The sequence below is a fragment of the Laccaria bicolor genome, genomic scaffold (genome assembly GCF_000143565.1).
Source record: "Laccaria bicolor S238N-H82 LACBIscaffold_47 genomic scaffold, whole genome shotgun sequence".
NCBI lineage: Eukaryota > Fungi > Basidiomycota > Agaricomycetes > Agaricales > Hydnangiaceae > Laccaria > Laccaria bicolor.
Genome location: NW_001889918.1, coordinates 53,461 through 80,654, shown reverse-complemented (window position 1 = coordinate 80,654; position 27,194 = coordinate 53,461). Strand labels below are relative to the sequence as shown.

Genomic DNA, 27,194 nt, shown 5'->3' with positions numbered 1-27,194 from the left:
GGGCATATTGCGGGGGATAGATTGCGGAGGGTAGATTGTGACTGCGGTGGATAGACTACAGAGGGTAAACTCATCTGGATCCTTCATAGGGGTTTGGAAGCCAAGTATATAAACCTCTGTACATGCTCACAAGTGTGCACATTGACTCCACAAACATAGAAAAAAATTATAATGAAGTTTGACACATTTACGTTGCAAACATATTTAAGTACACAATACTTCTGCAAATATTGCCCTGCTGGTGGTGTCATTTTTTTATGATACGCCGCCGGACCAGCCACCGCAAATTGCCTCCGCTTTTATATTGAAAATTTATAATAGCCTGTTAGAATACTTTTGATATGTTTATACTGAGAACATATTTAAGTACACAATACCTCCGCAAACATTGCTTTGCTGGTGGTGTCATTTTTTTATGATACACCGCCGGACCAGCCACCGCACATTGACTCCGCAAAAATAGAAAAAGAATTATAATGAAGTTTGACACATTTACGTTGAAAACATATTCAAGTACACAATACCTCCGCAAATATTGCCCTGCCGGCGGTGTCATTTTTTTATTATACGCCACCGGACCAGGCACCGCAAATCACCTCCGCTTTTATATTGAAAATTTATAATAGCCTATTAGAATATTTTTGACATGTTTACACTGAAAACATATTTAAGTACACAATATGTCCGCAAATATTGCCCTGCCGGCGGTGTCATTTTTTTATTATACGCCGCCGGACCAGGCACCGCAAATCATCTCCGCTTTTATATTGAAAATTTATAATAGCCTGTTAGAATATATTTGACACATTTACACTGAAAACATATTAAGTACACAATACCTCCGCAAACATTGCTTCGCCGGCGGTGTCATTTTCTTTATGATACACCATCAGACCAGCCACCACACATTGTCTCTGCTTTTATATTGAAAATTTATAATGGCCTGTTAGGATGTGTTTGACACATTTACACCAAAAAAATATCTAAGTACACAATCCCCCCGCAAATATTGCTCTGCTGGTGGTGTCATTTTTTCATGATACTCCACCAGACCAGCCACTGCACATTGCCTCCACTTCCTTTTAAGAAAATGTATAATAGCCTGTTAGAATATGTTTGACACATTTATACTGAAAATATATTTGAGTACACAATCCCTCCGCAAATGGTGCTCTGCCGGCGGTGTCATTTCTTTATGATACTCCACTGGACTAGCCACTGCATAGAACACCCTGCCAAGCTAAGCACTACACATTGCCCCAAAAATACCACCAATCTAATGGTACTTCAGACTTAGCTGTGCACACTTTCTCTTAATATGAGCTCTGGCTCTGATAGCCAGAGGTAACCAAGTATGCATTATGCAGGACCAGAAAAGGGTGTTGCGGCAACGAGGATGGTACGGCTATCTTGCTTGTTGCCAGGCAGGGACCATCAAAGTTTCTGTTTGTGCCTGAGACATTTCCAAATTGAGGTGATGCGCTTGGTGCACGGACCCTCTGCTGCATGCAAACAGACCCTGCATCCCGACGAACAACGATGCACTCACCCAATTTCAATCCATGTAACCTGAAAACCAGCCAGCTGATAGACCTCAATGCCATGGTAATTACCATGTTAAAATCTTCAAGAGATGTTTTGTTTTTGTTGACAAACACAGAAAAGAGGGTTTTATGTTGATAATCTCTATCAAACCTTGACTGCATTGTGGCATTACAACGAAAATCATCAAGACTTTTTTTTCTTTCGAACAACTTATCGTCGGGCCTAGCTCGTTAGAATTATGCTTTTTCAAGCCTTTCAAGGGTGGTTTTTACATGAGTCAAAAGTCATTATTACATGTTGCGGGCCTGAAACAACCTGTGAAATGGTACTTTTTATGATAGAAACCATCAAGACTTTTCTTTTCCCCAAACAACTTATCGTCGGGCCTAGCTTGTTCAAATCCTGACTTCTCCAGCTTTACAGAGGTGGCTTTTACATGAGGTAACAGCCATTATTATGTTCTGCAGAGCTGAAACAATCTGTGAAAAGGTATATTTTACAATGAAAACCATCAAGACTTCTTCTCTTCCTAAGAAACCTATTGTTGGGCCTAACTTGTTCAAATCCTGCTTTCTCCAGCTTTCCAGAGGTGGTTTTTATGTGGGTTGACAGTCATTTTTACATTCTGTGTAGCTGAAACAATCTTTGAAAAGGTACATTTCACATAAGTGACTCTTCAAAACAGTGGCTGGTCCGGTGGTGTATCATAAAAAAAATGACACCGCCGGCCAAGCAATGTTTGTGGAGGTATTGTGTACTTAAAATCTGTTTTCAGTGTAAACGTGTCAAAAATATTCTAACAGGCTATTATAAATTTTCAATATAAAAGCAGAGGTGATTTGTGGTGGCTGGTCTGGTGGCGTATCATAAAAAAATGACACCGCCGGTGGGGCAATATTTGCAGTGGTATTGTGTACTTAGATATGTTTTCAACGTAAATGTGTCAAACTTCATTATAATTCTTTTTCTATGTTTGCAGAGTCAATGTGCGGTGGCTGGTCCGGCGGTGTACCATAAAAAAATTATATAACCGGTGGAGCAATATTTGTGGAGTGATCGCCTTGCTGGTGTACTGAAATCCTTTTGCAGATTAAATGTGTGAAGCTTCTTCCAACAGATCATTCCAATATGCATAATTTCTGCAGAGGCAATGTGTGGTGCTTAGTCCAGTGGAGTGTTTCAGAAGCAATGTGCAGTGCTTAGTCTGGCAGAGTGATTCCACTCAAATTGTAGCAAACAGCATACATAGGTTGATAATATTATGCATGATTGGTATAAGCCAGACTTCTAATTCTAAGTATTCAACTGGATGATCGCCGCCGGCATGTCACCAACACCCCGGCGGAGGGCAACCCCGCAGAGGGTTATGACATTCAAGGTACACCAGCCGCTCCAGTGGTGTGGGACATTGTTGCTGACGGCCCACACATAGTTACTGGTGGATTGTTCAGGGTCCGGCCGCCCCTTTGACAATGGGGTCCGGTAATCAAACCGGCCGTCCGGCTAGACCCATACCATTTGATGGATTGTCAGGGCAGGGTGGCCCATTACTAATGAGCCAAGGTGACTAACCTAACTGCCCGTGTGGCCGACAGCATGGAAGTCCGGAGGAGGTTGAGAAAGCTGATCCCCGGACCCCATGAGACATCCGTACCTAAAACTCCCCACATAAATTTCAGACTGAGTGTCACAGTGAGGGCTGGGCTCACCTGCATTTCCTCGCCGAGTCCCTCAAACAAGGCGTCTACAGACCGATTTTATTGATCTGCGCTAACACTTAAAGTGTTTACGGGTCACTGAGTCCCAACTGACAAGACGACACTACTTAGTACTCACCACCTACTCAATGGCGTCTAAACCGATCTCTTACCGCGCTTATCCGATCCAAATTGACCCTTTACCTTCATCTCTGCGTGGCGAGCAAACTTCTGACGGGGAGATTCAGGAAGAGCAGCGCGACGGCTTTCAAAAAGGCAGTGTCCGGATTCGTGATCAGTGGTCATCAATCCTGTGGTCTGATCAGAATTTGATTGTGAGTGACGATATACATAAATTAGTAGGGTATACGACGAACCTTGTCGTATAAACAATAGCCCTCTCCGTATTGGCAGTAGATGGGGGTGGTGGTTTGAACAATACGCACCAAGATAGTGGTTGGCGGTATCTTTAGTTGGGCATTTGTATACGCGGACGGAGATGAACTGGGAGATGCCAAAGCAAACGTGAGCAATGGACTGATGAGGATCATGAAGGTGAGGAGGAACTGCGAGATTGGCGGAGGTGGAGAGAGTATATTCGGATTGAAGGAATCGGGGAGCAGGAGTGATGAGCGTTCATAATTGAAGGAATCGGGGAGCAGGAGTGATGAGCGTTCAAATAGAAGACTGCAACCTTTCATCAGATACACAGTGGCCGCACATTCCTGACCTTCGGATGATCTTCAGTTCGTCTCCAATAATTGACTGGCTGTGCGGGCGCTCTCCTAAAACCATCGCCGTCCATTACGACCTTGTCCCTTAGGCACCCTCGCGCACCTCCCTGATCCAAAATCTCGTCATCGTCAAGCGACGGAGGCAGCTGGAGTAGCTGAGTCTTTCAGTGTCGGTGGGAAGGCTTCATTGCTAATTGCGCATCTTACCAGCTGATCTATAGGAGGCGGAAACAAACCCCGTCACCGGCTAGTTCCCTTAACTCTTCACAGACGAGAGAAGAAGTGTTACCTGAGCTTAATGAGAAAGAGGCGGAAGAACAGTCGAACGACGATGAGTCTAAGGACAAGTTGACGGAAAAGCCGCCGTCTCCGAAAGATAACTGGTGGGGGTGGAAATTGAAGCCTCGCAACAGGGCTGCTCTCAATGCCGATCCAGAGAAGGGCGCCCCAGGCAAGAGAGAGGAGAGGAAATTGGTTCTTATTGGGCCTATGTATGCGGCGCTTGCTACTGCATTGGCTGCTTGTACGTTTTTCTGTTTCAGATGCTGCGCTTCCCCCTTATGCGTGCTTCAGATTTCATGTCGTCGGGTATTCGTGTGCTTCTTGAAGGATGTACTTGAAGCAACCCATCAGCGCGTCGGAAGGATTGGGCATCTGACTGTCGCACCTCTGACGTCCGATCCAAGTCCGATCAATGGTCTATCCGGGAAGAGGTTGTGTCACTCAGTAACGGCCAGGTGTGACACTCACGTTTTTATCTCAAACCATCCATCTCACACTGAGCATTTGGTAGAAAGGACACAGAAGTACGTCGCAAAAAACTCAAGAGATGGCTCAATGTTGACGTACAAATAGGATTTGAATCTCAAATATTTTCTATGGCTTCTCCGAGTCGCAAATCAAAAAACGACCAGTTTTGGTATCGGTTTGGTATATCGATCTATCCTATACCACCCCACAGGACCTTTTTTACGCCACAATAGAATCCCGCTGGTGGCCAATATATGAAGTTTGATATATGATCAGGTCGCCCAGTCTGATTTATACTTTTACGGCGCTACGTTTTCGACGAGCTCACCTAGCTCTCGGCAGAAGGCTGCACAAATCGATAATGTGAGCCCGGCGACGTCGTTCCCCTATACTAGTTCTGACCCCCTACATAGAGCGACACGCCTTTTGCTATCACCATGGCTATTACCTCGACGCCGGACAAGGCGGACGTGAGAACATCGTGGATGCTCAAATACTTTAGGAGAACGACGACTGAAGGCGCTCGGGATTATATGAGACGTATTAACCCGTCGTATTCGGCCTCGATTCCCCGCTGGATGTATGCCTTCTTCTTGCTGCACTTAGTTCCCTCACAGCTCCTGTAACATCTAGCACACCTCCGGGCATCGAACTCCCTCGAGACCTCTTAAGAATGTGATAGGATACCGGTGCTTTTCAAGCCAGTCAGCTTCACAGGCATGCATGCGTTGTCAACTTCATTGGAGGGGGGACATACGGAAAGGTGTATCTCACCAAGAACTGGGTGACGGGGGCAAAAGCGGCGTGCGGCAATAAAGGTAATCAAGAAATCACCTCTCAGTTTTGAGATGATCGATGCGGCGGTGGAAGTGAAAGTAGCTCTCCTCAGTCTTCGCGATTCGCCTTGGTTCACCCATCTGGAGACTTCCGGGCCTACGACGCCAATTTCTACTTGGCAAGAGTGCGTATCCCCCCTCTCTTTGCACTTTCTCTCACAAACCCCAAATTGGATGTACTGCCCTATGCCTCTGGTAATTTGGCGAGCTCGATTTTATATTCAAGTCGAACTTGTGCCTTTACCGTAAAGGTGATGTCTCCATCCGATAACCCCTTTCTTCAGGTAATTGGCCTTCAAGAATTCCACAAGCGGGGGATGATACACCGCGACATCAAGCCCGCCAACCTTCTTATCGACGTCACTGAACATCTTGTCATCGCCGACACCAGACTTAAAAATTCAGGGTCAATTACCGGGCGGCTTGTGTCGTGCTCTTCAGCATGCTCGCTGGCCGAGTGAGTGGTTTTGGGGACTTAGCTGTGTTATAAAGTAACAATACCATAAATGACTGGTGGCTCTGTCGGACGATGCAGGGACAGTTTGAACTGCAGGGGGCCCGTCTCGTTTGTAGTATACCGACGAGGGAGGGGTCCGTGACGAAGAAAGCACCATAACTCTTTTAAGAAAAAGGGATTACGCCTGAAGCGGGATTCACGGGCTCTCTCTCAGTACCCACAACTGAAAGTCCCATGTAAACAAGCTTCGAGTACGAGTTGAGACCGGCTCACTGAGTTGACGCTGACGTTGTACGTCCTGCACTTTTCAAAGTATCATCGTGAAATCTCCTTGTTCCTCCCCGACATCAAGTTCAACACCGTGAACACCTCATGATGGGGGTGGTATCATGCACGGCGCTTTGTAGAAGCTAATGGACAAGAGCTGGTCAAGGGTGCGAGTTAGACATGAATCTGGAGGAAAGTAGGTCATGGACGGGATATTCGAGTACAATTGTATCTATGATGCCCCATGTCAGAAAGATAGCTTATACGATGAGAACAACATATGCCGACATGGTGTAGACATAGTTGGTAGTTTCATTGTTTATCGATGGGGGGAATACCAATATGGGATGACGCCTCTCCGCTAGAGGAACGTGATAGGTCGAGGGGCGAGACGCGAGAATCGATTGCGGAAAATACTTCATGCTAGAACCATTGGGACGATTGACATCAGGAGGTAGTATACTTGTTTACAAGGCCGCAATCTAGGCAAAAAATATCAATTCGGTATCTCGAGAGCTTCAAGAAACTACCCACCAAATACCAAACCAACAGCCGATGCAACATGTCAACAGCGTCAAGCAGCGATCTGGTCTTCCAAACCCGACGACGGCCACCGACACTCGCCCTCTTGGGATAACCCACTCCTTCAACGCGCTTCTTCATCCTCCCACCGGAGATGTCGAGGGTGTAAAGGGAGTGCAGAGGAGCGGGAATGATGCGGCGGTATCTCCTGTGGTTGCATTTTTGGGGGTGACGACGCAATGATGGTGTGCCTGGTGTACCAATCCTGCTGGCTTTCCAGTCTCCTGGCGACGCGGCGTCAGAGGGGAGAGTGATTTGAGATGCAGGGAGTGTTAAGCGCGGGTTACTTGACGGAAGGGAGGGTGTGTGTTTGAACAGGTGGATTAGCGGGACTGCGGAGAGGCCTACGGGAGGGGGTGAAGGGTCGTCGGATTGAATTTGAGTGGAGGTAGAGTCGGGCTGAGAAACATCTCGCATTGGGGTTGTCTCGACATGAGCGGTGACGGTGACCCGAGGGATAGAATCGACGTCAGGGATCGTTGTCTTTCGAGAGCGGCGGGGTCTAACGGAGGAGGGTGAGCCAGAAAGATAATCCGAGCTCTCGCCCTCATCAACATTCCCTCCCACTCGTAGCCTTTCCCAAATCGGCGCCCTTCTTCCCTCCACAAGCAAGTTCGCAATTTTCTCGCACCTTGACTCTTCCTTCCCCTTTGTCTGTGCTTTGTGATCCCCTTTATCCCTACCTTTTGCTCAATCTTCCCTTTCATCCCCCGCGCCGGCATCACTAGTGTCAGGAGGGTCCTTTTTGCGACTCCGAGTGCTTCTTCTTCGAATGACTGCACCGCCATCCTTGATCGTGAGATTTGGCATCGCGTTGGCCCCGGTCGGAACCTCCAATCAGGGTACTTGTTATGGTGTTCAGCTTGAGCAATTACGGCTTTGGCCTCCAAGCTCTCGCGTTCTTCGTGCAACAAAGATTTCCAGTACATCCCTATTGATGATGGAATCAAAATTTGTGGTTAAAGTAGACATCGCGAAGACATACCAATGATTTTGGACAAATGTACTGTGTTTGTCACCGGAAGAGGATAAAGGCATTGGGCGGATGGGGGATGCGTACGACGAATCGCGTCTCTTGCCGTATGTCGTTGATGCGGCCGAGTAGTCAACGAGCGGCGGTGTGTCTAATCAACGTGCTGAGCTCGTGAAGGATGGTTGAAAGGCTGTGCTCACCATGGTCCTTGGCGCTCTCGCTATCCACCTCATAGTCCTGAATCGGGGGCATCTGAAGCCTAGTGATGACGATGAGTGAAATTGAAAGAAAGTCGTGAACAATTGTCCTCACTGGGGCTCAAGTGCAAGACATTTAGTGATCTCAGTTCAAAGCGTGTCGTCTACACCAACAGAAAGCAACCTCGAATGGACAGGAGATCTGCAAACCACATAGTCGCGAATCACTCCTGTATATCCATTTTTGGTCGCTAACCGTCTGGAACGCAGCTTGACTGGCTGTTGTATGCTGTCCAAGGGGTGATGATGACGAGCATTGTTTGTTACGGTTGTTTATTTGTAACGGAAATGACAGAACATGTCACATTTTTATTCCGCCACGAGCCATGCCTGGTCGCGGAACGAGAAACCCCGAGCGAAGGAGAGCACACACAGAAAAATGGGTCAAGAGCGGTGGGCCGGAAATGGCAAAGAAGCGCTTGGAAAGCGTCACCAGTGCGTAACCCTCATACGGTGCCCAAACCGTTTCCTGATTGGCAGGGATTTAGCAACCAGGACACTTCCAAAATTCCCATCGGAATTTTTGGGCATTAAGAAAGATGGAAAGGCTGTCGTGGCAGCAATGAATGCTCACTTTCCCGGAATAATTCCTCGAGAATTACCTTCTGCCAGCCCTGATGGCCGGTTAGTATACCCCAGGCCTCTCCCTACCGATGGTGAACCTCTTGATCCTGCACGCCTCCCCTACCTGGCAATACGATTTGACTGCTTGATCTCTAAGCTTGCTGCCAAGCAACTTGTCCAGGCCTGGGACCTCCTCCTGGCCACACCTGTTGTTTTTCCTCCTCCCGACAAAAATCGCTCAGCGACACCTGCTCTTCATCTGGGGGTCTGGGAGTTATCCCAGAGCCGGCCCTATGTCACAGCAGATACATGTCAGAACTCTTCAAGTGCAAACAGAGCTATTGACTTCCTATTGTCCTGCATTGGCACCCATGTCGCGCCAAAAATTACCCAAGCATTTAGGGGATTTTGCCCTGCTCAGTTTGCCCGTTTGATGAGGTAAATTTTGTTATGTCTCACTCAATATTTCTCTGATTATGGGGACAGGGCCCATCAACGTGTCCAGGGTATCCTAGGAAGGACCCACAAGTATCGCTCTCGCCCTTGTCTCAATTTTGGGGGCATTTTCTGTACGGTGGCAGTCAAAGAAGGGGCAAGTGAACTGCTTCACCTGGATTGGAACGACGACGAGGATAACATGGCCTTTGTTCTCCCAGTTGGTGACTGGGAGGGTGGCGAGTTTTGCTCTCCTCAACTGGGTGAGAAAATACCCATTCGCTCTGGGCAAGTTCTTGCCATTACTGCCCGTGTTATTGTCCATTGTAGTGCTCCTGTGACAAAGGGTAGACGTATCGTCTTCACGTTATTCACTGATAATATCCTGCTTAGACATGGAGATAAGTACAAGCCCAAGATGACTCTCATGTAGTCTGGTTCTTTTTGTTTTGTGCCTGGTATATAATTTTTGAACTTTTAGGGTTCATTGAAATCTACTATCTTTGTATGGACCCTTAAGCAATGCTTATCTGCTTGAGGATTGCCATTTGGTTGAAGGACCATTATCATATGGTGTATCAACGTCTACTTCTCCAACCTGCAGACAACAAACCACAGCCTGTCATCAGCAGGGGGTTGAAATGGATGGATCCACAACATCATACCTCGACGTCAATGGGTGCTGCTCTCTCATAGAAAATTGCAGCTGCAATGAAAGCGATGTCAATGGCAAATCTCATGGTAGAAGAAAAGACTGTATTTCTGAGCCAGATTACATCCCAGCTGACCGTGTTATATATGACGATCCCGTCACTCCCAAAAATGGAGCGTTAACCAGAAGGCGTCATCTACATCCATGAAGTTCGGGAATAATAAGGATCTGGATGCCAGCAGACGGAAATTCAGGAAATCTGAGAGTTGATAAGGATTGTTGTGCCAGATGCAAGAATTTCGGGCGATCCAGAAATTATGCATGTGTATGATTGGGGGTCGACGAGATGGAGGATACCTATAACGCAATGCGTTTCTCTGATTCGTCAAATTTTCTCCGAGACGCAGTCTTCTTGACATTAACTTGGCTTTGGGGATGGCGGTGGCGAAGAAGTGAGGCAACTGCGTCCTAAGGTCCCAACAGTTCTCTATCTGGGTGAAATTATCGTGAATAATGAATCAAATACAGCATGAAAAACATACCTTTCAAACTCGAGTTTTGAAAATCCAGGCCTTGAAGCTTCACGCCTTGTCTGAAAAGCCAATTATCCTCAAGTCCGATAATGTCAGACAGCCTACGAGCATAGGCAAATCCGTCCAAGCCAACGTAGAACACGCCAGAATCGTGCTTCAGCTCTCTGAGCAACGCTTGGCGCCACTGCCCGACATGACCACAACCTCCTGGTAATTGAGCAGATTGAGAAGTTGTGTGAGGAGTAGGTGCCAAAGAACCGTGAGGTTTATGCATCTTTACTGGCATGATTACTCGCTCGTTGCTTATCGTTAACACCCAGTCCGACGACGCCAATGCACTCCAGAAAAGCTCCACAAGCCACAATATCCCGGCCGTCTGCCTGATTTACGTCGCTCAAGTGAGAGACACCAGTCCGAGTCGGAGAGCTGGATGGTGGGGATAAGCCGTCATTTTTCTGGTAAGTTGCCACTGTCCATACACTTTCACATGAGGCATGTAATCCGCAAAAACACAACGCACATGCATACCATCAAAAAGTCCCGTTGAACTTACCTGCTTTAGTGATATTGACCTTCCGCGCTTGGACGGCACGGAGGCATAACGAGCGTTTGGGTATCGCTCTATCAATATTCTCGTTTTCCTCTATCGTAACCAGCTACGGGACCTAGTACAATGTAAGTGATTGTTCATACCGTACATTTAATACCTCACGTCCTCTTTCCTAGTTCGCGATATACCATATCCGGAGTTTCAAGGTTGTTTTATCATCGCATGGTGTAAAATAAGTATGTCTGTCATCACTTGCCTGAATATACTAATCATTCCATTTGATTCTAGATCGCCGGGGAAAGCATGACAGGTATTGTCTACCGCGATGGCGAGTCAACCCTCTTGTCTCATTTTGACTGTTAGGTGTGGTGTTTTACGTCTACTGGCATCTTGATAAGAAACTAAAAGACATACACCATAGGCCAATCTTCTCAACTGTTGAACATCTAACATTTGGTGTTACCCACCGTCAACGTCGTCGTAGTCACCAATCCGAATATGTTTTGTGATCCCGACCCGTTCTTCTATAGTAAAAGTACGCGTAATGCACACCCACTGCCAATGTTGAAAACAGTCGATTCGACAGCATAAGATTGGAGAGCAACCGTGCCTCGGGATAACATACAAAATACCGAAAGTAAAATAAATAAAAATGTACAACGATGACGATTTTACGCGTTGTAAGTAAATGATTCATAGTGGTAGAACGAAATTAGTGATGGCGGTGTAACATAAACGACGTCAAGTCCGACAAACAAGGATAAGCATAAAGAAAATCGAAAAAGGATAACATACTCAGCTCAAAGGGCGGTCAACGACTCCTTACGCCTTGCCCAAAACGGCATCCAACCTCTCTTCCAACCCCATGCCAAGCCCCTGCCTCTCCCGCTCCCCACCAACGTTATCCAACAACGCAATACTATCCCTCTTTCCAGGATGAGTCACTCCACCCCTTATACTCGACCTCTCGTTCGTCAGTCCACCCCCAGAAACGATCCCCAGCCCACTAACACCAGGTATATGCGGGGGTGGTTCAAAAGTCGACGCCGAGGTAGTAAGCGACGAAAGGGGTAGCGTAGACGTCGGAGTGGAGGAAAGTAAATCCGAAAATGACATGAACGAAAGGCGTTTCTTTGCTGCGTGGGTAGGGGATGGGGGATGAGAAGACAGTAAAAGGGGGGAGAACCCCGCATTGGGGCTATTCGTATTAGAGGCATGTTGGAACGGTGCGTTTGGCTCGGGAAGCGACGCAAGCGGATGTTCTTGCGCAGTGGTCGTAGTAGGGGAAGACGAAGACGACGAACTACCGATCGATGACGTAGTCGAGAAGTACGCCGACGTAGGCGTAACGAGGGATGGCATGGAAGCCACCGTTGCTGTCGCCGAATCCGTCCGTGTCTGGATCGTAGACCTGACCGCTGGAAGCTGGGTGGGTGAATGCGGAGCGACGACGGGAGGGATGGTAGTTGGGCTCAGAAGGTGGTTGTGGACTGGTACACCGACAGCGGACACGTTCCTCACACCCAATGGATTGAGACTCCTGCTCCTGAAACTCAACGGGCTGGCAAAGCCACTGCTCCGAGAGGCAGGGGCCTCTACAGATACCTGCTCCTCCGCATGCGAGTCGTCGATGGACGCGAGGATGGACGCGGCGGAATCCAAAACAGATGGAACGGACTGCTCCAACTGTTCAGTCGACTTCGCGCGTGATACCCTATGGGGGTTGGGCGGGTGATGGGGGAGTGTGGGCGGAGAGGGGATAACGGGAGGTTCGATGTCCCATTCGAAAATCGCCGATGAAGACGAGCGGCTGTGGTTATCATGTCAGATCGGGGTACATGTGAGGGGCAAGAAAAGACACGTACACCGAGGTAGGCGATGAAGGGATTGAGTTGGGTGAACGCGATCCGAGTCGGGTTTAGTTTGTGCGCAGGCCTCGTTAGGGGTGTAGGTGAGCTGAGGCTGGATGTCATATGGCGTAAATCGACGGTTGGAGGAGAGTGGGCACGAAGAGTGGCTGCATTGTTACTCATTAGTGGTGGCATGCGGAATGAAGAGGAAGAAGATTTGCCAGAGAGGGATTCTGGTAATGATACCATGATGGTAGACGATGGATGGCAGAAAAGTGGTGGGTTATTGGTTGGATGTGGTGGTTGGCAGTATCAAGGAAAAGACGATCCATCGTCACGCGTCACGTTTGTCATCACATAATATTTCGTCCCTGTTTGCTCTGTTGACCAACTACCACTCCAGGACTTTCTTATGTTCCTTGGAAGACAGCTATCGCTACGATTCATCATCGATAATTGCGGAGCGTGTGATATCATAATAGACCTCGACTTCCTCCTTAGCTTAGTTGGTAGAGCGCGTCACTAGTAATGACTCCGACTCACGTTCAGTCCTTCAAGTCGGCTAGAAGGAATTCTGCTGATACAATTGCCTTTTCATCGGGACCGACATACAAATTGCTAGCACCAAAGCATTTCAACTCACGCATTCAAGGCGCCAGGCGGTGCTATGCAGGTCCCGATTGGACGGAGGAAGATCAACACCCGTTCGTTTGCATCGCATTCTTCTCAACTGGCGTGTCTATGCGTACTCCGAGTGAGTTGAGAAATGGCTGAGAGCGTGTTCACGCGAGAGCCCAAAGTTGGAGACAAACAATCTTGTTTGGTCGCCCAAGCTCTCTCGCACGGATCCCGCAAGGGGAGGGCCGAGCTCAAGCCGGCACAGGCGAATAGTATGTAATACATGAGACGTGAAAGTGAAAAAGAAACAGAAAGAAAAAAGGGTACGTGGTAAGGGCGGGTGAAAAGAAAGATGTTCGCTAACGAGCTCTATGTGAGTGGTATGGAAATATGAGGGCACGAGGATGAATGGAAGAGTGAGACATAGTATATACGCAGACGAAACAAAGAGAACACGAGGGAGGAAAGGAGCGAGGCGACAAAGCGATAAGGAAAGCCCAAACGGGCGGATCACGTGTCGCTGCATAGACCCCAGTCAAATGCTTTTGACTGGCTCATTTTACAGACACGACTCTCTGAATTATCAGTGGCAACAAACCGCGATCTATTGATCACACGGCTTTTTTTTCCCACTCGGTGCAGCGCAAGCATTGACAACACCCCGAAGAGGTTATTTTACCTATCTATACGTTCATTAGATATTAACTCGGTGGCCAACTTAGGACTTAATAAAAGTAGGCTGGTTCTGCAAGGAAGCTTGTACCGCTCCCCGTGTGGGGTGATGGCTTTGCGTCACTTGCCCTCATCGCAATCAATCTCGTCGTCAAAGAACAAAGGGGGAGCGCGCCAAAAACAGCATTGATAAAGCGGGCGCTTAGTCTCTACGAAATAATTGTTACTATTAGGCATGTATGAGATTTCGCACACTCAAAAAAAGTATGATACCAAAACATGGCGCAAACTCATCAACATCGGGCATGGACTGTATGTGGCACCCGTCAAATGCGCATAAACTTGTTACGATTTTTGGCGATGGGAGAATGTCTTCACTTACGCAAGAAGGTGGATACAAGATTTGACATCATCTTTGCGTCGAAAGAGGACACAAAAAGATATCCGAGCCTATTGCGTCTCGTCGTCGGAGCTTATTTGGCAAGTATTCTGGAGGAATAAGACCCGCTCTCTTGTTAGATTTCTTAGTAATGGATACCCATGCAGCGGGGCCTCTGGAATGGGTGATTCAAAATTGAACATCGAGTTGAACAGCCCTCAAAGACAGGGCCTGGCGTCGAAGAGAGACAAGCGAACACTATAACGCTCTGAATACATTCGGTGCAACTCTCTTGCGCATAATATGCGTAAGGAAGAAGGACGAGCTTGGTTGACGTTGTTCAAGAAAATTGCCGAAGAACTTGCACGTGATAATTTCTCATCAAAACTCACCTCACAACCTTGGCACCGATAATGATCTTGTTCTCTGTTGCCTCCTCATTTTCTTACTCTCATCATGGATATCGACGTTGAGTACTTCGTCTTCGACGACCCTGGCGCTTATGGCCTGAAAATTACGGCGAAACGGTACACAAGTAGATCGAGGGCGAATAATAAGGGCTTGACGTTGCTATTCGCTCATTGCATAGGTTCTCGTGAGTATCCATTTTATCACACATACGACACGCGTCAATGAACAGGTTAGATAAGGAGCAGTGGGAGCCTGTCATTCAACGCCTCTTCCAAGTCCAAGAGACCGAAGCTGAGGTGCATCGGATTCGGGAGGCGTGGTCATTCGACTGGCAGAGCCACGGAGATGCTGCAGTCCTGAATCACAACCTGTTGAAGGATCGTACAAAGTGTGTTTGTGAGTTATTCAGCTCTTCGTACACACAGCCGGGATGGGGCTGTGTGTGTTTTCCACATGCTACCATGTGCTCGGAACCATCGCCCGCCAAGAATTATGTTTTGGGTTTCGTTGTCTAATAACACCATCAACAGCCGTTTACGAATGGACACCTGCGTTGGCAGCCTTCATCCGCTCACCTCGAATGCAGGGACACCGGATCGTACCTTTAGGGCATTCTGCTGGCGCAGCTGCGATGTACGTATTCATTTTTTTAACATGATCATCGTTACGAACAGACCAGCCGTGATGCTTTGCGGCCTCGCGCATCCTATTTACGATCAGCGCCATAGTTCAATTCCCTTCTTTTCCCGCCGTCTTTTCGCCACTAATGCCACCTCTCTGCTGTCTTAGGTTGCTAACGACCAAGGAAATCCCCCCATCTACATTCGCCGCCATGGTTCTTATCGAACCTACTATCGTCACTCGGGAAGTATTCAACTCTGAACTGGAAGACCGCATGTCCGCCATGGATTTTTCCGTCGCAGCCACATCTTCCCGCCGGGACGTCTGGCCTTCCCGGGACGAGGCATTCTAGTACTTCAAGAAAAGGATCCCATGGAAGGTTTGGGACGAACGCGTAATCCTTCTGCTCACAGTAAGCCCTCTCCGCTGCCTTTTTCTTTCACATATCTGATATTGGCATAGCGTTACGGATTACGTGAATTGCCTGGTGGGGGCGGTGTTACCCTCAAATGCGAGCGTAGGATGGAAGCCGTATCTTACCCGGATACAGAGCCCCACTTTGAAGCCGCTATTCAGTTGGGTAATGTTTGTCATACGATTCCTATACACCTCATTTGGGGGACAAGGAATGATCTCGTGTACGTCCTTCGCCTCCTCTCCGGTAATCCCCTAGCCAACAAAGGGCAGCCCGGAATTTATTCAGGACTCGTTGGCGGATGTTACTGAAGGTCGGATAGTTGCGTCTGTAACGAAAATCAAGCAAGCTGGACATATGGTATGTGTCTCATACCCTTTGTTTCGAAACAAACTCATTCTGCTTGCGTAGGTGGTACAAGAACAGCCGGATGCCCTTGCGAAGGCTATCAGCGATATACTAGTGAGAATTGGCCCTGGTTGTCAGATCATAGCGAGCAGGTCCAAACTATGATTGGTTCTTGGTCGTAGGTCCAGAGGAACGACCCCATTCTCTCACAGAATAGGCTATATTAAAGTTGTAGGATGAGAATGTGTATCGGTCGGTGGCTGTCGCCGCCAGCTCCAACTTCCAAGAGGTCGATGTCAAATAGAAACGGCCACATGATTAGTCTCTCTGACTCCGACTCTTCAAACGCCAGGGCTCTGCGACACTTTTTGGAAATTCTCATTCGTGATCAAGGCATGCCCAGTCTGACCTTCTTCCGTTTCATCTTTGTTGTTCGGTAGCAAGGCTTCAAGCTTCAACCCGTATGCATCAACAAAGCGCTTTACTCTACCGCTTGCCAAATTACTGGACATTGGTTTTCATTGTCGGGTGCGATGTTGATTTCGACTCGCATGCGCAATTGGATGTGGCTAGGTAAGGGCTCTGAACTATTTAGCAGTCATCCAGGCTGTGTGTCAACACCTTCCTTTCAGCCAAATGTCAGAGGAGACTGACCTTACACGTACGCTCTTGATTGTTTCATTCTCTCTTTCACTGCGGTCATTTACTTACCAGTCTTTGCATCAAACCTCCAGTCAGATATGAAAACCTTATGCCATTTCACCTCAGTCATTCCTCACTTCTCGGTGACTGACGTCTGAGGCGAGTGTTTCCTACGATATATTATCTAGATTGTTGGCTTTCTGTAATTTCGTTTGCTTCTGCAAGCACCTACCTAGTATCACTCGTTCCTCACTTCTCGGTGACTGACGTCCGAGTTCTGGTTGCTTCTACAGTTAACCCCGTATCGTGATCAGATAACGGGAGAGCATCGGAGGAAGCTACGTGTATTCTGCACGTTGTGAAGGGATAGCCTTGCAATTCACTGCATGAAAGCCATCCTCGGACGTTTTCGCGGACTCGGTGAGTAATTCACAATGATGCGATATTTTATATCGATCGAACACCTTCGAACTCTTATTACTACGAGCCAAAAGCTCAGTTGAAAAACACATGCGGGTCCAATATTCCTTTTTGATCTCCAATACCTCCCATGCAACTTCAAAGATACAAGCATCCTCCTTACTTGTCACGCATCTTGTCCGCAGTCGATCCTCCTCTTCCTCCCACACCACCCTCTTAAGCCCCGTCCACTCCCACCCCCTGCCCCTGCCCAACACCCCCACCCCCACTCCTCCCGCGCTCCTCTCCTTCCTAAACCATCAAACACCCCAGTGACTCATCCGTAACCCCCACTGCCTCGCGCGTGACTTTGCGAGGGCCGAATGGGAGGGAAAGGTATTTGGCGGGGATGATTTGCATGAATGTGGCGGATCTTCCAGGAGGGGACGATGTGGGTCAGGAACCACTGGTCATATGGGACTGGGACATAAGTGAGTTGGGTTGAAAAGGAAGGAAAAGGACGAGGAAAAGGAACGTAAGTTACTCACTTTAATGGCAGGCTATAGGTATCTGCTTAGGCATCCACGCTTCCATGCTTCCGCGAAGTTCTTCCAAGATACCAGTCTCTATGAATGTCGCCTCCTGCGGGTCCAAGTCAACATCAACAGAGAGGAAGGAAAGGAAGGAACTCACGAATGGCTGTCAAACAGAAAGTGACATTGCGCATCGTGAGCTGAGAAGTCCTGCGCGTCGCACGGCTCGCGGTCTAGTGGTGAGTCGATTTCGAGGACGATATTCACCTGTGATGAAGTAATCTTCTTCCTACGTGTCTTGATTCGAGTCTTGGCGTGAGTCGAGCTTGGCGTAATCGAAACAGTGAGCGTCAACAGGATGGGTGAAAGTGGTATGGATGAACCTGAAAAGCAAAATATAAGACATAACAAACTAAAAAGGAGTCAGAAGGTTCAAAATCGCATGAATTCGCAAGACACACCTTGTCTCAATCAGAAAGTCCAAACGGAAGCAATTCTTCCAAATCCAATCATCGGTCTCCTATACCTAGCCACGTATCGCTGTCAGTGACAACATTCCTTCAAATTCAGACACACACTCACCTTGATAGAGCCTCAAACTCCAAAGCCAGAGAACAGCGGTGGACAACGAGTCGTCGGGAAGCAAAACAGGAAGAGGAACACTGCAGAACCCAAAAGACTGATGCCGAATGTCGGCCGAATGCGTGATTTATCGTAAATTACACAATCACAGATTCACACGTTTGACGGAGGCTGTACCTTCCTTTTCGGGGAGATCCCCCTTTTTTTCATTTGCCCACACAGCGCATTCGGGCGTGGCGATGGCTGTACGTGTGAGCCTATACTTAGGTATGAGCCAGGAGGTTGGAGCTATTATTGTGCCCGCTGTCACTGTCTTTGTTGTTTTAGGGGGGACAAAGACACCGGTGGTCGGTGCGGACTCTTGCAATGATCTCTCTGAGCCTTAAACTGGTACCCGAACCCCTTCTCCTGTTCTTTCTGATCGATGCTAAATATGAAGTGAGTCGTTAAAATATAAGTAAAACATTTATGTCTCAACTGTCAGTCTGTAACGGCAGCCGTCTTCAGTAACGAGCATCATCTATGCACATCCATAAAGTTAAGTTCGCCCTATCTCCTGTAACCTACCCGGTTGCATCACCGTAGCTGAGGTTATCGAAGGCGGAGTTTGGCACAGCCTTGTAATCGCTGCCAGCCTTAACAGGTCAGTCCGTCAAAATATCTGTGAACTTGGTATGTATGATTTTTTGATGCATCAAAGTTCTGCAGCAAAAGCGGCTATCCGAATTGCCGCGGCCCAACATTCTATTAACCCGTCATGATCGCTCACACTGGAGCAAAATCGGACAGTAACGTCAACTCTGTGTCAGTCACCTTGCCCCCAGTTTTGAATTTTGCCGAGATTGGAAACAGGTCTGATTGATGGCCTTCAGGGAGAGTGCGTAGGAGATCGATAACAAGTGTAAAAACCATTTGGACGGACTCCATCTTCTACTTTCATCTCCTCCTCATACCCAACCGCAATGTCAGAACCCTCGGTCCCATGTTCCCTGGTCCTCCAGTTCCACCCGTTGATGGAGACTGTCGTCCTCAGTAATGTTGACAGCCAGGCGACAGAAGCGCAGGTCCTAGACAGCTATGCTGCTGCTGTTGAAGGCCACTACGGCTGCCCAAAAGGCACGATTCGTTCTACCTGCACACGAATTATACCCTATGTCCCAAAATACCCGACTTTGCAGGGTATGTGACTTATTGTCTCAGTGTCACAACCGATAATCAATCAATTTTTTCAAGAAGCGACAACGGTTGGAATGCCGACACCCACTGACCTACCTTTCAAAGAGATGTTCAACGGCGAGGCGGGCTTCTGCCTAGTAGAGGTCACATCCGAACACCCTTTCCTCAAACTGGGAGCATACTCGACTCAGCAATCCAACCGTAATACGGAACTGGAACGTACCATAGCCAACTTAGAAGCAAACCAAAGAAGTTTGAGTGCAATGGTGGAATTACTGCAGGGCGAAGGTATGTTCTCTTCTCTGATTTTGTTCATCCTGCTCAGCAGGAATACCAGCTAGTAAGAAGGGGAAAAACCAGCTGGCCAGGGCTCAAGCGACTGCAGTAAGGGAAAACACGGCCCAAGCTGTGAGTGACCTAACCAGCAGTTCAACTGATGCCTCCGAGCTCAATCCTTCGGTAAGTTGTTCCTTGCATTCGCCAGGTTTGGCCTTCTACGAAAAACCCCACATAGGCGCTACTGGCGAAAATCCAACGTCTCGAAACAATGATGTTGCAGAGAGATGAGGGGCTGGAGGCTGAGCGCAAGGAGCGAGAGATTGCGCTGGAGGCTGAGCGTGCGGAGCGAAGGAAATTGGAGGAAACCACTAGGGTTCTCCAGGATATGTGGGCTACTGAAAAGGAAGAGCGGGTAGAGCAATATGGAGAGGTTGTAGAGCGCACAGAAGACTTGGAGTGGTGTCTTATGCACAAGGTGCACTTTTCTCCAACTACATTGTGTCAGCTGTTGCTCACCGGGGATTCAGGACCCCCTCTTACTTGACCGGATTCGTCTTCGAAGCCTGCTCGATGCTGGACAGGCAAAACTGGCCCACTTTGCCGGTCTAGTGTCACCTAACAACATCTTAACACCCTCGGCGGCCTGGCGAACGAAATTAAATGCCTGTGGAAAGTATTCTGATGAGCTCCGCCTCAGAGTCGCACAAGATCTTGTGGACTCACAGGGCCTACCTCCCCCACCCATAGCCAGACTTTCCAAAAACGCCCAGGCAATGCGCCTCCTCACAGAGAGAAAATCCTCTATTCGCAGGCAAGGCAACAGTGTAGCTCATCAGCTGGTCAATGGATCAGTCCTCAGGGAAATCATAGGGAGGAGTGTAAGTGGTGACCTTGAACGCTCTGGTGTTCTCGGAGTCTTAGAGTTCGTAGAGATTGCGTAAAATTTTGCACTGGATAAAAATTACTGTTCATTTATTCTATGATTTCTAAGTCTTGAAAGAATTTTTAATGATAAAATCAGGATGTCTGCTTTAATCTCTGGAGAAATGCCTGTATAATATGGCTTGTGTTCCCGCACGTCTCTTCCCCAATTTGAGGGCAATGCTCGTGGAAGCAAAAGTCCTAGCCATGATCCAGTGGAAACCTAGCTCCTGACTGAGGGCCAGGAGGGGAAAGGGGTTGCATTATCGTCAACATCAATGGAGGAGTGGGCCAGTGCAAACGTGGACAACAGGTTAAGGCAGGGTAGGAGGTAGGGGCAATATAAAAGCAAAAAAATACCAAAAAGCCGAGTCTTGAGTCTTGAAAATGAGGGCAGTGAGGAGGAGTGCGAGTTGAGCGCGAGCGTGATGGATTGATGCTCATGAGACATGAATTCTGAGTGATTGATGAGAAGACCTATAAAACGAGAAACGGGGGTGGAAATCAGTAAAACGGTTCAGAGGCATAGGGAGGGGAGAAAGGACGAACTTGTCTGTGATCCTGGACCTAGAGGAAAACCAAGGACGCATCACGGAACGTGGTGTGTTGTTTGGGTCGCGAGATAGGTTTTGAGGCGTTCCGAGGCATGCAAAATTGAGAGATATTGTGGATTCAAGCGATCGGGAGAGATAAGATAATAACACGAACTCACCTTGAACCCATACTTCACGGCCTCCTCGCACTACTTGTCGATCTACTCAAACGCCGCGTCGAGTTTCAGCCGGGGGTAGTTTATGATTGTAGAAATAATAAAAATCTGAGATGAGATGTTCATCATTCCGGAGAGTGAACACATTATGGAAAGATACTTGCGTATGCCTCTTACGATAAATGTACGTCGAGATGTTTATCTCGAGAGACAGAGACGCAAACGCCTTTTGGTTGTTAGCTTTATCGAGCGAAAAGGTACTCCCTCGCAATTCTTGATGGGAAGCTTAGTACGATGCTCATATAGACCACTTACCTTTGACCAAAAGCGGGCTCCATTGAAGCTGTCTCGTGTCCAAGAAAGTTGTCGCGTTTGTTGTCAGTTGGTTGTAAGATTAGCGGCCAATGTTTGTGTGGCGCGGAAACACAATTCTGACACGCACATGATTGCTTGTCAGCATCGTGATTCGACGTCATCGTTGCAAACGGATCTTGGATACAATCTTTCGCCATGCCATTCTTCTCCAAATTCTTCTTCCCGTGGCCTTCCATCATAAACACTTCATAAATACATTACCACCCTCATTCACTCCATGTCCCCAGGAGACTTCTCAGTGAGCCCGTCGTCTTGAATGGTGCCAAACCAAAGCCGATGGAAGATGGCTTCGGAACGCGCGCTATCCACGTAGGTTCCGAGCCTAACGTCGAGACGGGCGCCGTTATCCCGTTGACATCGATGTTGGCGACGTATAAGCAAGAGACTGCTGGTGTTTACAAGGTGAGAAGTCGTTCGTTACTCTCTTCATTTGGCGGGGTTCACTTGGGGCGCTGGGCATGCTTAATCAGGGGCTCTGTTTACATCCTTGTGTCGGGGTGCAGACAGGTACTCCATACTGAGTTTTGCAGACTTGCCTCCCCATGTCACCCCATGGCCCACCCGCTTATGGCGGTCCGTTTGGGTAAGTATTCCCTTAATGTACATGTTGGCGCGCAAAAGTCTATGTTGTGCGCAATTTTTTTTGTAATGTTGCGCAGAATTCAAGTCACCATTTGTAGTGTTGCGAAAATATTTATGTACTTGCGCAGAAATAAATTCAGTGCGCAGAAATGTTAGTTGTGCACAGAAAAGTTGACATGTGTGCGCAAAAATACATTTGATTGCGCATAAACTTTTACTACATGCACGGAAACTTATTGACGGATTTATGAGGTGCCCAGAAATATTATCAAGTGCCGCAAAAAATATTATTCGTGCGCGGAAATTACTGAGACCCTTGTGCGGATTTTTTGGCTTCCTACCTTTTTAAGTATGCCGTGGTGCCGTGATTAGGTAATTGATGTATTGTTGGCAGCCTCGGCACTGTAGGCGGAGTTTAAAATGTAACAATATATTATTGTCTCAATTTATTGGGGCCACCACGATATTGGATGAACATTATATTGGGTGGAAAAAGAATGTAGCATAGTTGGAATTACGATGTGATTAAAAATGAATGTAGGTCATGCTCGCCTCAATGGAAATGGTGACTATGGTGTGGTATCTACGCTCTAGGGACCCAAGGATTCTCCTCATTGTCAAAATTGAAGGACGAGTGAAAGAAATCCTGCATCACCTCGATGGATGAAATGGTGGGGGCCTTGGTGACAGGAATAGGGATCTTAGGTGCTGGGGCTGACGATTCACCATCTATAACAACAAATGTACAGTTAAATTGTGAATTTAAACACTGAAATTGAATTTCGTACCGGACATGCTTGAGATGCTGATTATATCCTGTTCTACCTCATCTTCACTCCTGACATGGCGAGGTCGCAAAGATCGTTGGGTGCAGGGTAAGGGGATGGCGCTGAGTGTAGGGCTGGGGGTGTCATTATCAGTGTCGTCGACATCTGAGTCTTTGTTAACGACAGGGTCCTGGGCCAATGAAATTCGTGGTTTCCACTCAAGGAGTGTTGCTGCAGGAACAGGATAACGAGTTACTAGCATAGGTAGAAAATTAGCATCCATGCTACTCAAAAAATATGATGAAATGAAGCTCACCCAGAAAGAGTGTCCGGTGGGAGACACCAACCTTGGTATTTGCAAGCTTACAAGCGTCAATAATGTCCATACCAGTGGGCAATCGGTCATCAGAATATACAGCGAGGTTCCTACGAGGAGGTTTCATGCAGATTAGCCAGGAAGAAGTAGTAGCGTCATCAGGTTCCGCTTTCCAGAGCCATGTGAATAGCTTAGGGAAAAGGGCCTGAAGCTTGGTGTCGAGAATTGGATAGGAGTCATCTGGGTGAAAATCGAAGCCAGAACTCTTCGTTACACACAGGCCCGATTGCTTCATTCCAGTCAGAGCGACTGAAGAGATGTCGACATCAGATTGCAGAGCATAGGCTGGAAGAAAAGATGTGGCATCGTCAAGTTTTGCTGCCTTATTCTACATAATCGGAATATATCAGAATAAAAATATGAGTGATAAAAAACAAAACACATACCGCCATAACACCAACAATAAGGAAAACAATCGTTCCTACAGAAAAGATCGTATCATCCTAAATAATGGGTAAGATCAGTGTTTAGCATTACATGAACAGACAAATTATACCACTTTGCCTGCTGCAGCTTTCGATGGACCACGAGACGATTTCGAGGAGCCTGACCGAAGACCCTGATTCGTCTCCTTGCGGGCAGCAGAGAGGCTTGAACTGTTGATCAAGGCAGCAAACCCAGCCAATCCCTTTGACGAGGAACCAGACTTGGAGGAACTTGCCACCTTGGCCAAAGCTGCCTGCTTCACACGTGCCGGAGAGGTCAGTCGAAGCCTTTTGGCCACCGGTTTGGTGTTATCGGAGACAGTGTCGCTCTCATCAGCAGAAAGGGATGCGGAACGTGCTGAAGGAGGTGTGCTAGCCTTTCTCTTCCCCGATGAACGGCGAGCCATGGCGAAGGAAACGGTAGGGGATGATTCTGATACTCGATGAAGTTCCACATGTATATACTAAATACCATGATAAATAAAAAATTAATTCGACACTGATAAAATACTAGTCATGACAAACAGTCCTTGCACCCATAATTCTGTTCGAGGTTTCCAAATTTGGTGTGGAAGTGCCATGAGATGGCCATTTTTGTTAATACCGACTTGAATTGTCTCCTCTTCATCAAATTCATTTCCGTCTAATTCATCTAGAGTCACTCCATAGCCGGCAGGAAGCTCACCACTCTCTTTTAATAAATTCAATCCGCTTTCAAACAAGTCCAGCCCTTCTTGATCGAATGGACAAGATCCCAAGGGAACTGGAATGGCCTCATGTCGGATATTAGCATCAATTCCCTGCAATGCTAAGTCAGATCATGGATCATGTCTATAATTTCATGAAAAGCACACCTTTGTGTCGAAGTCATGATCGGAAACCTTTGTGTCGGAGTCATGGTCCGAATCCAAATCCATGTCATCTTCAGACCCTTGTTCATTGTGCATCTAATGAACAGTCAGTTTACGTCAATAAGTCATAAAATTCAGATTAATTACATTGTCCACAGATCCTGGTTCATTGTGCTCCTCATTGTCATACTCATACGAGTCCTCTGAGTCCTCCGAGTCCTCCGATCCCTGATCAGATGTTCCATCAAGATCTAGTGATTCTCCATCCTCCGCAAAGCCGTAAAATGCATTGATCTCTTCCTCTGTAAGACCCTCACATTCATCGTCATAGACACCATGTTGTAATTCTCCCAAAAATGCAAGGTCCTGAAGTGGTAAATAAGCAAATCATTCAACAAGTTATAATGAAATGATCACCTACATTTGGAGACTTTCCTATATAAGGGCTGGTAGAGTTAGGTTATTTTGGTTAACCAATTCTTTTTTTCGCTGTTCACTCATGTTGACAGACTTATTAAGATATGTTCCTGAAGTCGTTTCAGTTAGTTTTTTTTGTTGAGTAGTCTATAATATGTTATCTATCAGTTAGAATTGGTTTAACAATTCGCACTGTTGTTATTGCGAGGCAATAGTATTAAGTATTCACGAAACAAATCTTTGTTTATTGACTCTGTTTGGATAAACAAAGGTTAGCCAAACAAGCAAATACGTGTTGATATTTTGATTCGTGTTTCTTTCTTCCACGTTCAACCATCATTCTTTCCCCCACACCACCTCCCCCAACGTTGACCCCACAAGACATGCATCCGTATGCGATGCGTGTCTACGGTTGCCGCCTCGTATGCAGGTGGTGGCCGGCCCAATGGGTGTTCTTCGGGGGTTCTCGAGTGTGGGGGATATCTGTCACATCAGCACCACGCGAATGAGGACGACGACCACGGTTTCCCATTCCTATCAGCACCACGCGAATGAAAGGACGACAACCACGGCTTCCCCTCTCAACATCTTCTGCCCGCCACTCCGCCTCCCCCAATGTCTTGCCAACAACAACGTGGATGTGGTGACAACGTTCGTGGCGACGGCGACGACAACATTGCTGATGACGGTGACGGTGTTTGCCGACGACGGCGACAACGTTGCTGACGACGGCGACAATGTTGCTGACGACGGCGACGGTGTTTGCTGACGACGGCGACGGTGTTTGCTGACGACGGCGACAACGTTGCTGTGAGGGATGTAGGGACGGCGACGAAGACGACGAAACGGCTGGACGGCGACGAGGACGATCCATGCCGGATGTGGCTGCAACAACGACGACGACGCTGGCCCCTCCCCCTCTTTGAGGGATGTGGGGACGGCGACGAAGATGACGAATGCCCCTCCCCTCTTTGAGGGATGTGGGCACAGCTGGATGGTGACGAGGATGATACATGCCAGATGTGGGCGCAACGACGACGACGCTGGCCCCCCCTCTTTGTGGGATGTGGGGACGGCGACGAAGACGACGAATGCCCACACATCGACCCCACAGGACACGCATTCGTATGTGATGTGTGTCTACGGTTACCGCCTCGTATGCAGGTGGTGGCCGGCCCAATGGGTGTTTGACGAGGGGTAGGTTCTACGGCGACGATGACGATGCTGCCCCCCCTTTAGTTTTTCTGTATGTACTGTAGCTGTGTGTATGGTACCAACTATTTCCATGATGTAACGTGTAACAGAGGCCCGGTTGGTAATGCCATGGTTGTTCAGCCTGAGCGCTCTGTGAGTGTTCAGCCTGAGTGCTCTGTGAGTGCTCAGCCAGGATGAATGGTTGCTTATTTTGGGCTCGTAACGTGTAACATGAGCCTGGTTGCTAAAGGTACATCAATTCAGGATGTAATGCTGCCGAGGCCGTTGGTACCCTACACACAGCTACAGTATAATAATAGGTATACCAGTTAAATGGACATGCTTCTCGCATCCTGGGACCTTTGGAAGTCAAGCTGTGATGTTGACAATGCATGGCTGTGTTGATGATGACGCACAGCTGTGACGACAATGATGCACAGCAACATCAACAAAGATAGATGTTTGAAAATGGCTATGTATGGAAGGCTATATCACGATGGCTGTGTTCTTGATACAAGGCAATGTAATCACTATGTTCTTGTGATATAAGGCTATGTAATGACTTTGATATATAACAAACCTGTTTTCATCGAAATCCTGCATCACTTCTATGTCTACTCGTAACCTCCGACCCAGCAAAGGAGTCAACTATGCACCGAAACCCAGCAAAGCAGTCAACTATGCACCGAAAAAACATGCCTGTGGCGCCCCTGCTCCCCGAATTTCTCTTCTTGAGGAAGCTTCAATGATCGCTGAGGACTCCAGTGGGCATAAGACTCAAAATTTCTCCAGCAATGAAATTTACTCTTCACAACCTCTG

General features: G+C 47.7%; 11 protein-coding genes across 11 annotated transcripts; 4 read left to right on the top strand and 7 right to left on the bottom strand.

Moving 5' to 3' along the window:
- Positions 1–3,391: 3,391 nt before the first annotated feature.
- LACBIDRAFT_333051 (uncharacterized protein) lies at positions 3,392–5,405 on the top strand (the record flags this gene model as incomplete). Its single annotated transcript, XM_001887691.1, has 7 exons — positions 3,392–3,577; positions 3,693–3,767; positions 4,247–4,499; positions 4,610–4,713; positions 5,003–5,089; positions 5,140–5,306; positions 5,360–5,405. 7 exons carry the CDS (start codon positions 3,392–3,394, stop codon positions 5,403–5,405), a joined length of 918 nt encoding a protein of 305 aa, XP_001887726.1.
- Positions 5,406–6,753: 1,348 nt separating this feature from the next.
- Positions 6,754–8,355, bottom strand: LACBIDRAFT_333050 (uncharacterized protein; the record flags this gene model as incomplete). The annotated part of the gene is made up of 6 exons (XM_001887617.1): positions 6,754–6,768; positions 6,821–7,522; positions 7,552–7,799; positions 7,854–7,874; positions 8,042–8,152; positions 8,295–8,355. 6 exons carry the CDS (start codon positions 8,353–8,355, stop codon positions 6,754–6,756), a joined length of 1,158 nt encoding a protein of 385 aa, XP_001887652.1.
- A 69-nt stretch (positions 8,356–8,424) lies between these two features.
- LACBIDRAFT_310603 (uncharacterized protein) lies at positions 8,425–9,530 on the top strand (the record flags this gene model as incomplete). The annotated part of the gene is made up of 3 exons (XM_001887690.1): positions 8,425–8,533; positions 8,587–9,100; positions 9,149–9,530. The coding sequence occupies 3 exons, from the start codon at positions 8,425–8,427 to the stop codon at positions 9,528–9,530; spliced, it is 1,005 nt and encodes a 334-aa protein (XP_001887725.1).
- A 687-nt stretch (positions 9,531–10,217) lies between these two features.
- Positions 10,218–10,556, bottom strand: LACBIDRAFT_310602 (uncharacterized protein; the record flags this gene model as incomplete). The annotated part of the gene is made up of 2 exons (XM_001887616.1): positions 10,218–10,240; positions 10,292–10,556. 2 exons carry the CDS (start codon positions 10,554–10,556, stop codon positions 10,218–10,220), a joined length of 288 nt encoding a protein of 95 aa, XP_001887651.1.
- Positions 10,557–11,485: 929 nt separating this feature from the next.
- On the bottom strand, positions 11,486–13,014 carry LACBIDRAFT_295556 (uncharacterized protein; the record flags this gene model as incomplete). The annotated part of the gene is made up of 3 exons (XM_001887615.1): positions 11,486–12,642; positions 12,700–12,849; positions 12,929–13,014. The coding sequence occupies 3 exons, from the start codon at positions 13,012–13,014 to the stop codon at positions 11,655–11,657; spliced, it is 1,224 nt and encodes a 407-aa protein (XP_001887650.1). The 3' UTR covers positions 11,486–11,654.
- A 1,793-nt stretch (positions 13,015–14,807) lies between these two features.
- Positions 14,808–15,735, top strand: LACBIDRAFT_310599 (uncharacterized protein; the record flags this gene model as incomplete). The annotated part of the gene is made up of 4 exons (XM_001887689.1): positions 14,808–14,946; positions 14,997–15,200; positions 15,293–15,395; positions 15,552–15,735. The coding sequence occupies 4 exons, from the start codon at positions 14,808–14,810 to the stop codon at positions 15,733–15,735; spliced, it is 630 nt and encodes a 209-aa protein (XP_001887724.1).
- A 2,078-nt stretch (positions 15,736–17,813) lies between these two features.
- Positions 17,814–18,126, bottom strand: LACBIDRAFT_310597 (uncharacterized protein; the record flags this gene model as incomplete). The annotated part of the gene is made up of 3 exons (XM_001887614.1): positions 17,814–17,829; positions 17,881–18,045; positions 18,104–18,126. The coding sequence occupies 3 exons, from the start codon at positions 18,124–18,126 to the stop codon at positions 17,814–17,816; spliced, it is 204 nt and encodes a 67-aa protein (XP_001887649.1).
- A 1,138-nt stretch (positions 18,127–19,264) lies between these two features.
- LACBIDRAFT_333046 (uncharacterized protein) lies at positions 19,265–20,912 on the top strand (the record flags this gene model as incomplete). Its single annotated transcript, XM_001887688.1, has 6 exons — positions 19,265–19,481; positions 19,503–19,766; positions 19,807–19,937; positions 19,993–20,232; positions 20,285–20,635; positions 20,802–20,912. 6 exons carry the CDS (start codon positions 19,265–19,267, stop codon positions 20,910–20,912), a joined length of 1,314 nt encoding a protein of 437 aa, XP_001887723.1.
- A 2,015-nt stretch (positions 20,913–22,927) lies between these two features.
- LACBIDRAFT_333045 (uncharacterized protein) lies at positions 22,928–24,319 on the bottom strand (the record flags this gene model as incomplete). The annotated part of the gene is made up of 6 exons (XM_001887613.1): positions 22,928–23,073; positions 23,133–23,395; positions 23,428–23,458; positions 23,479–23,815; positions 23,874–23,930; positions 23,984–24,319. 6 exons carry the CDS (start codon positions 24,317–24,319, stop codon positions 22,928–22,930), a joined length of 1,170 nt encoding a protein of 389 aa, XP_001887648.1.
- A 296-nt stretch (positions 24,320–24,615) lies between these two features.
- Positions 24,616–25,264, bottom strand: LACBIDRAFT_333044 (uncharacterized protein; the record flags this gene model as incomplete). The annotated part of the gene is made up of 5 exons (XM_001887612.1): positions 24,616–24,675; positions 24,767–24,859; positions 24,911–25,129; positions 25,185–25,198; positions 25,261–25,264. The coding sequence occupies 5 exons, from the start codon at positions 25,262–25,264 to the stop codon at positions 24,616–24,618; spliced, it is 390 nt and encodes a 129-aa protein (XP_001887647.1).
- Positions 25,265–25,717: 453 nt separating this feature from the next.
- On the bottom strand, positions 25,718–26,820 carry LACBIDRAFT_333043 (GPI-anchored small secreted protein; the record flags this gene model as incomplete). The annotated part of the gene is made up of 4 exons (XM_001887611.1): positions 25,718–26,320; positions 26,435–26,618; positions 26,676–26,677; positions 26,791–26,820. The coding sequence occupies 4 exons, from the start codon at positions 26,818–26,820 to the stop codon at positions 25,718–25,720; spliced, it is 819 nt and encodes a 272-aa protein (XP_001887646.1).
- Between the last annotated feature and the right edge of the window lie 374 nt (positions 26,821–27,194).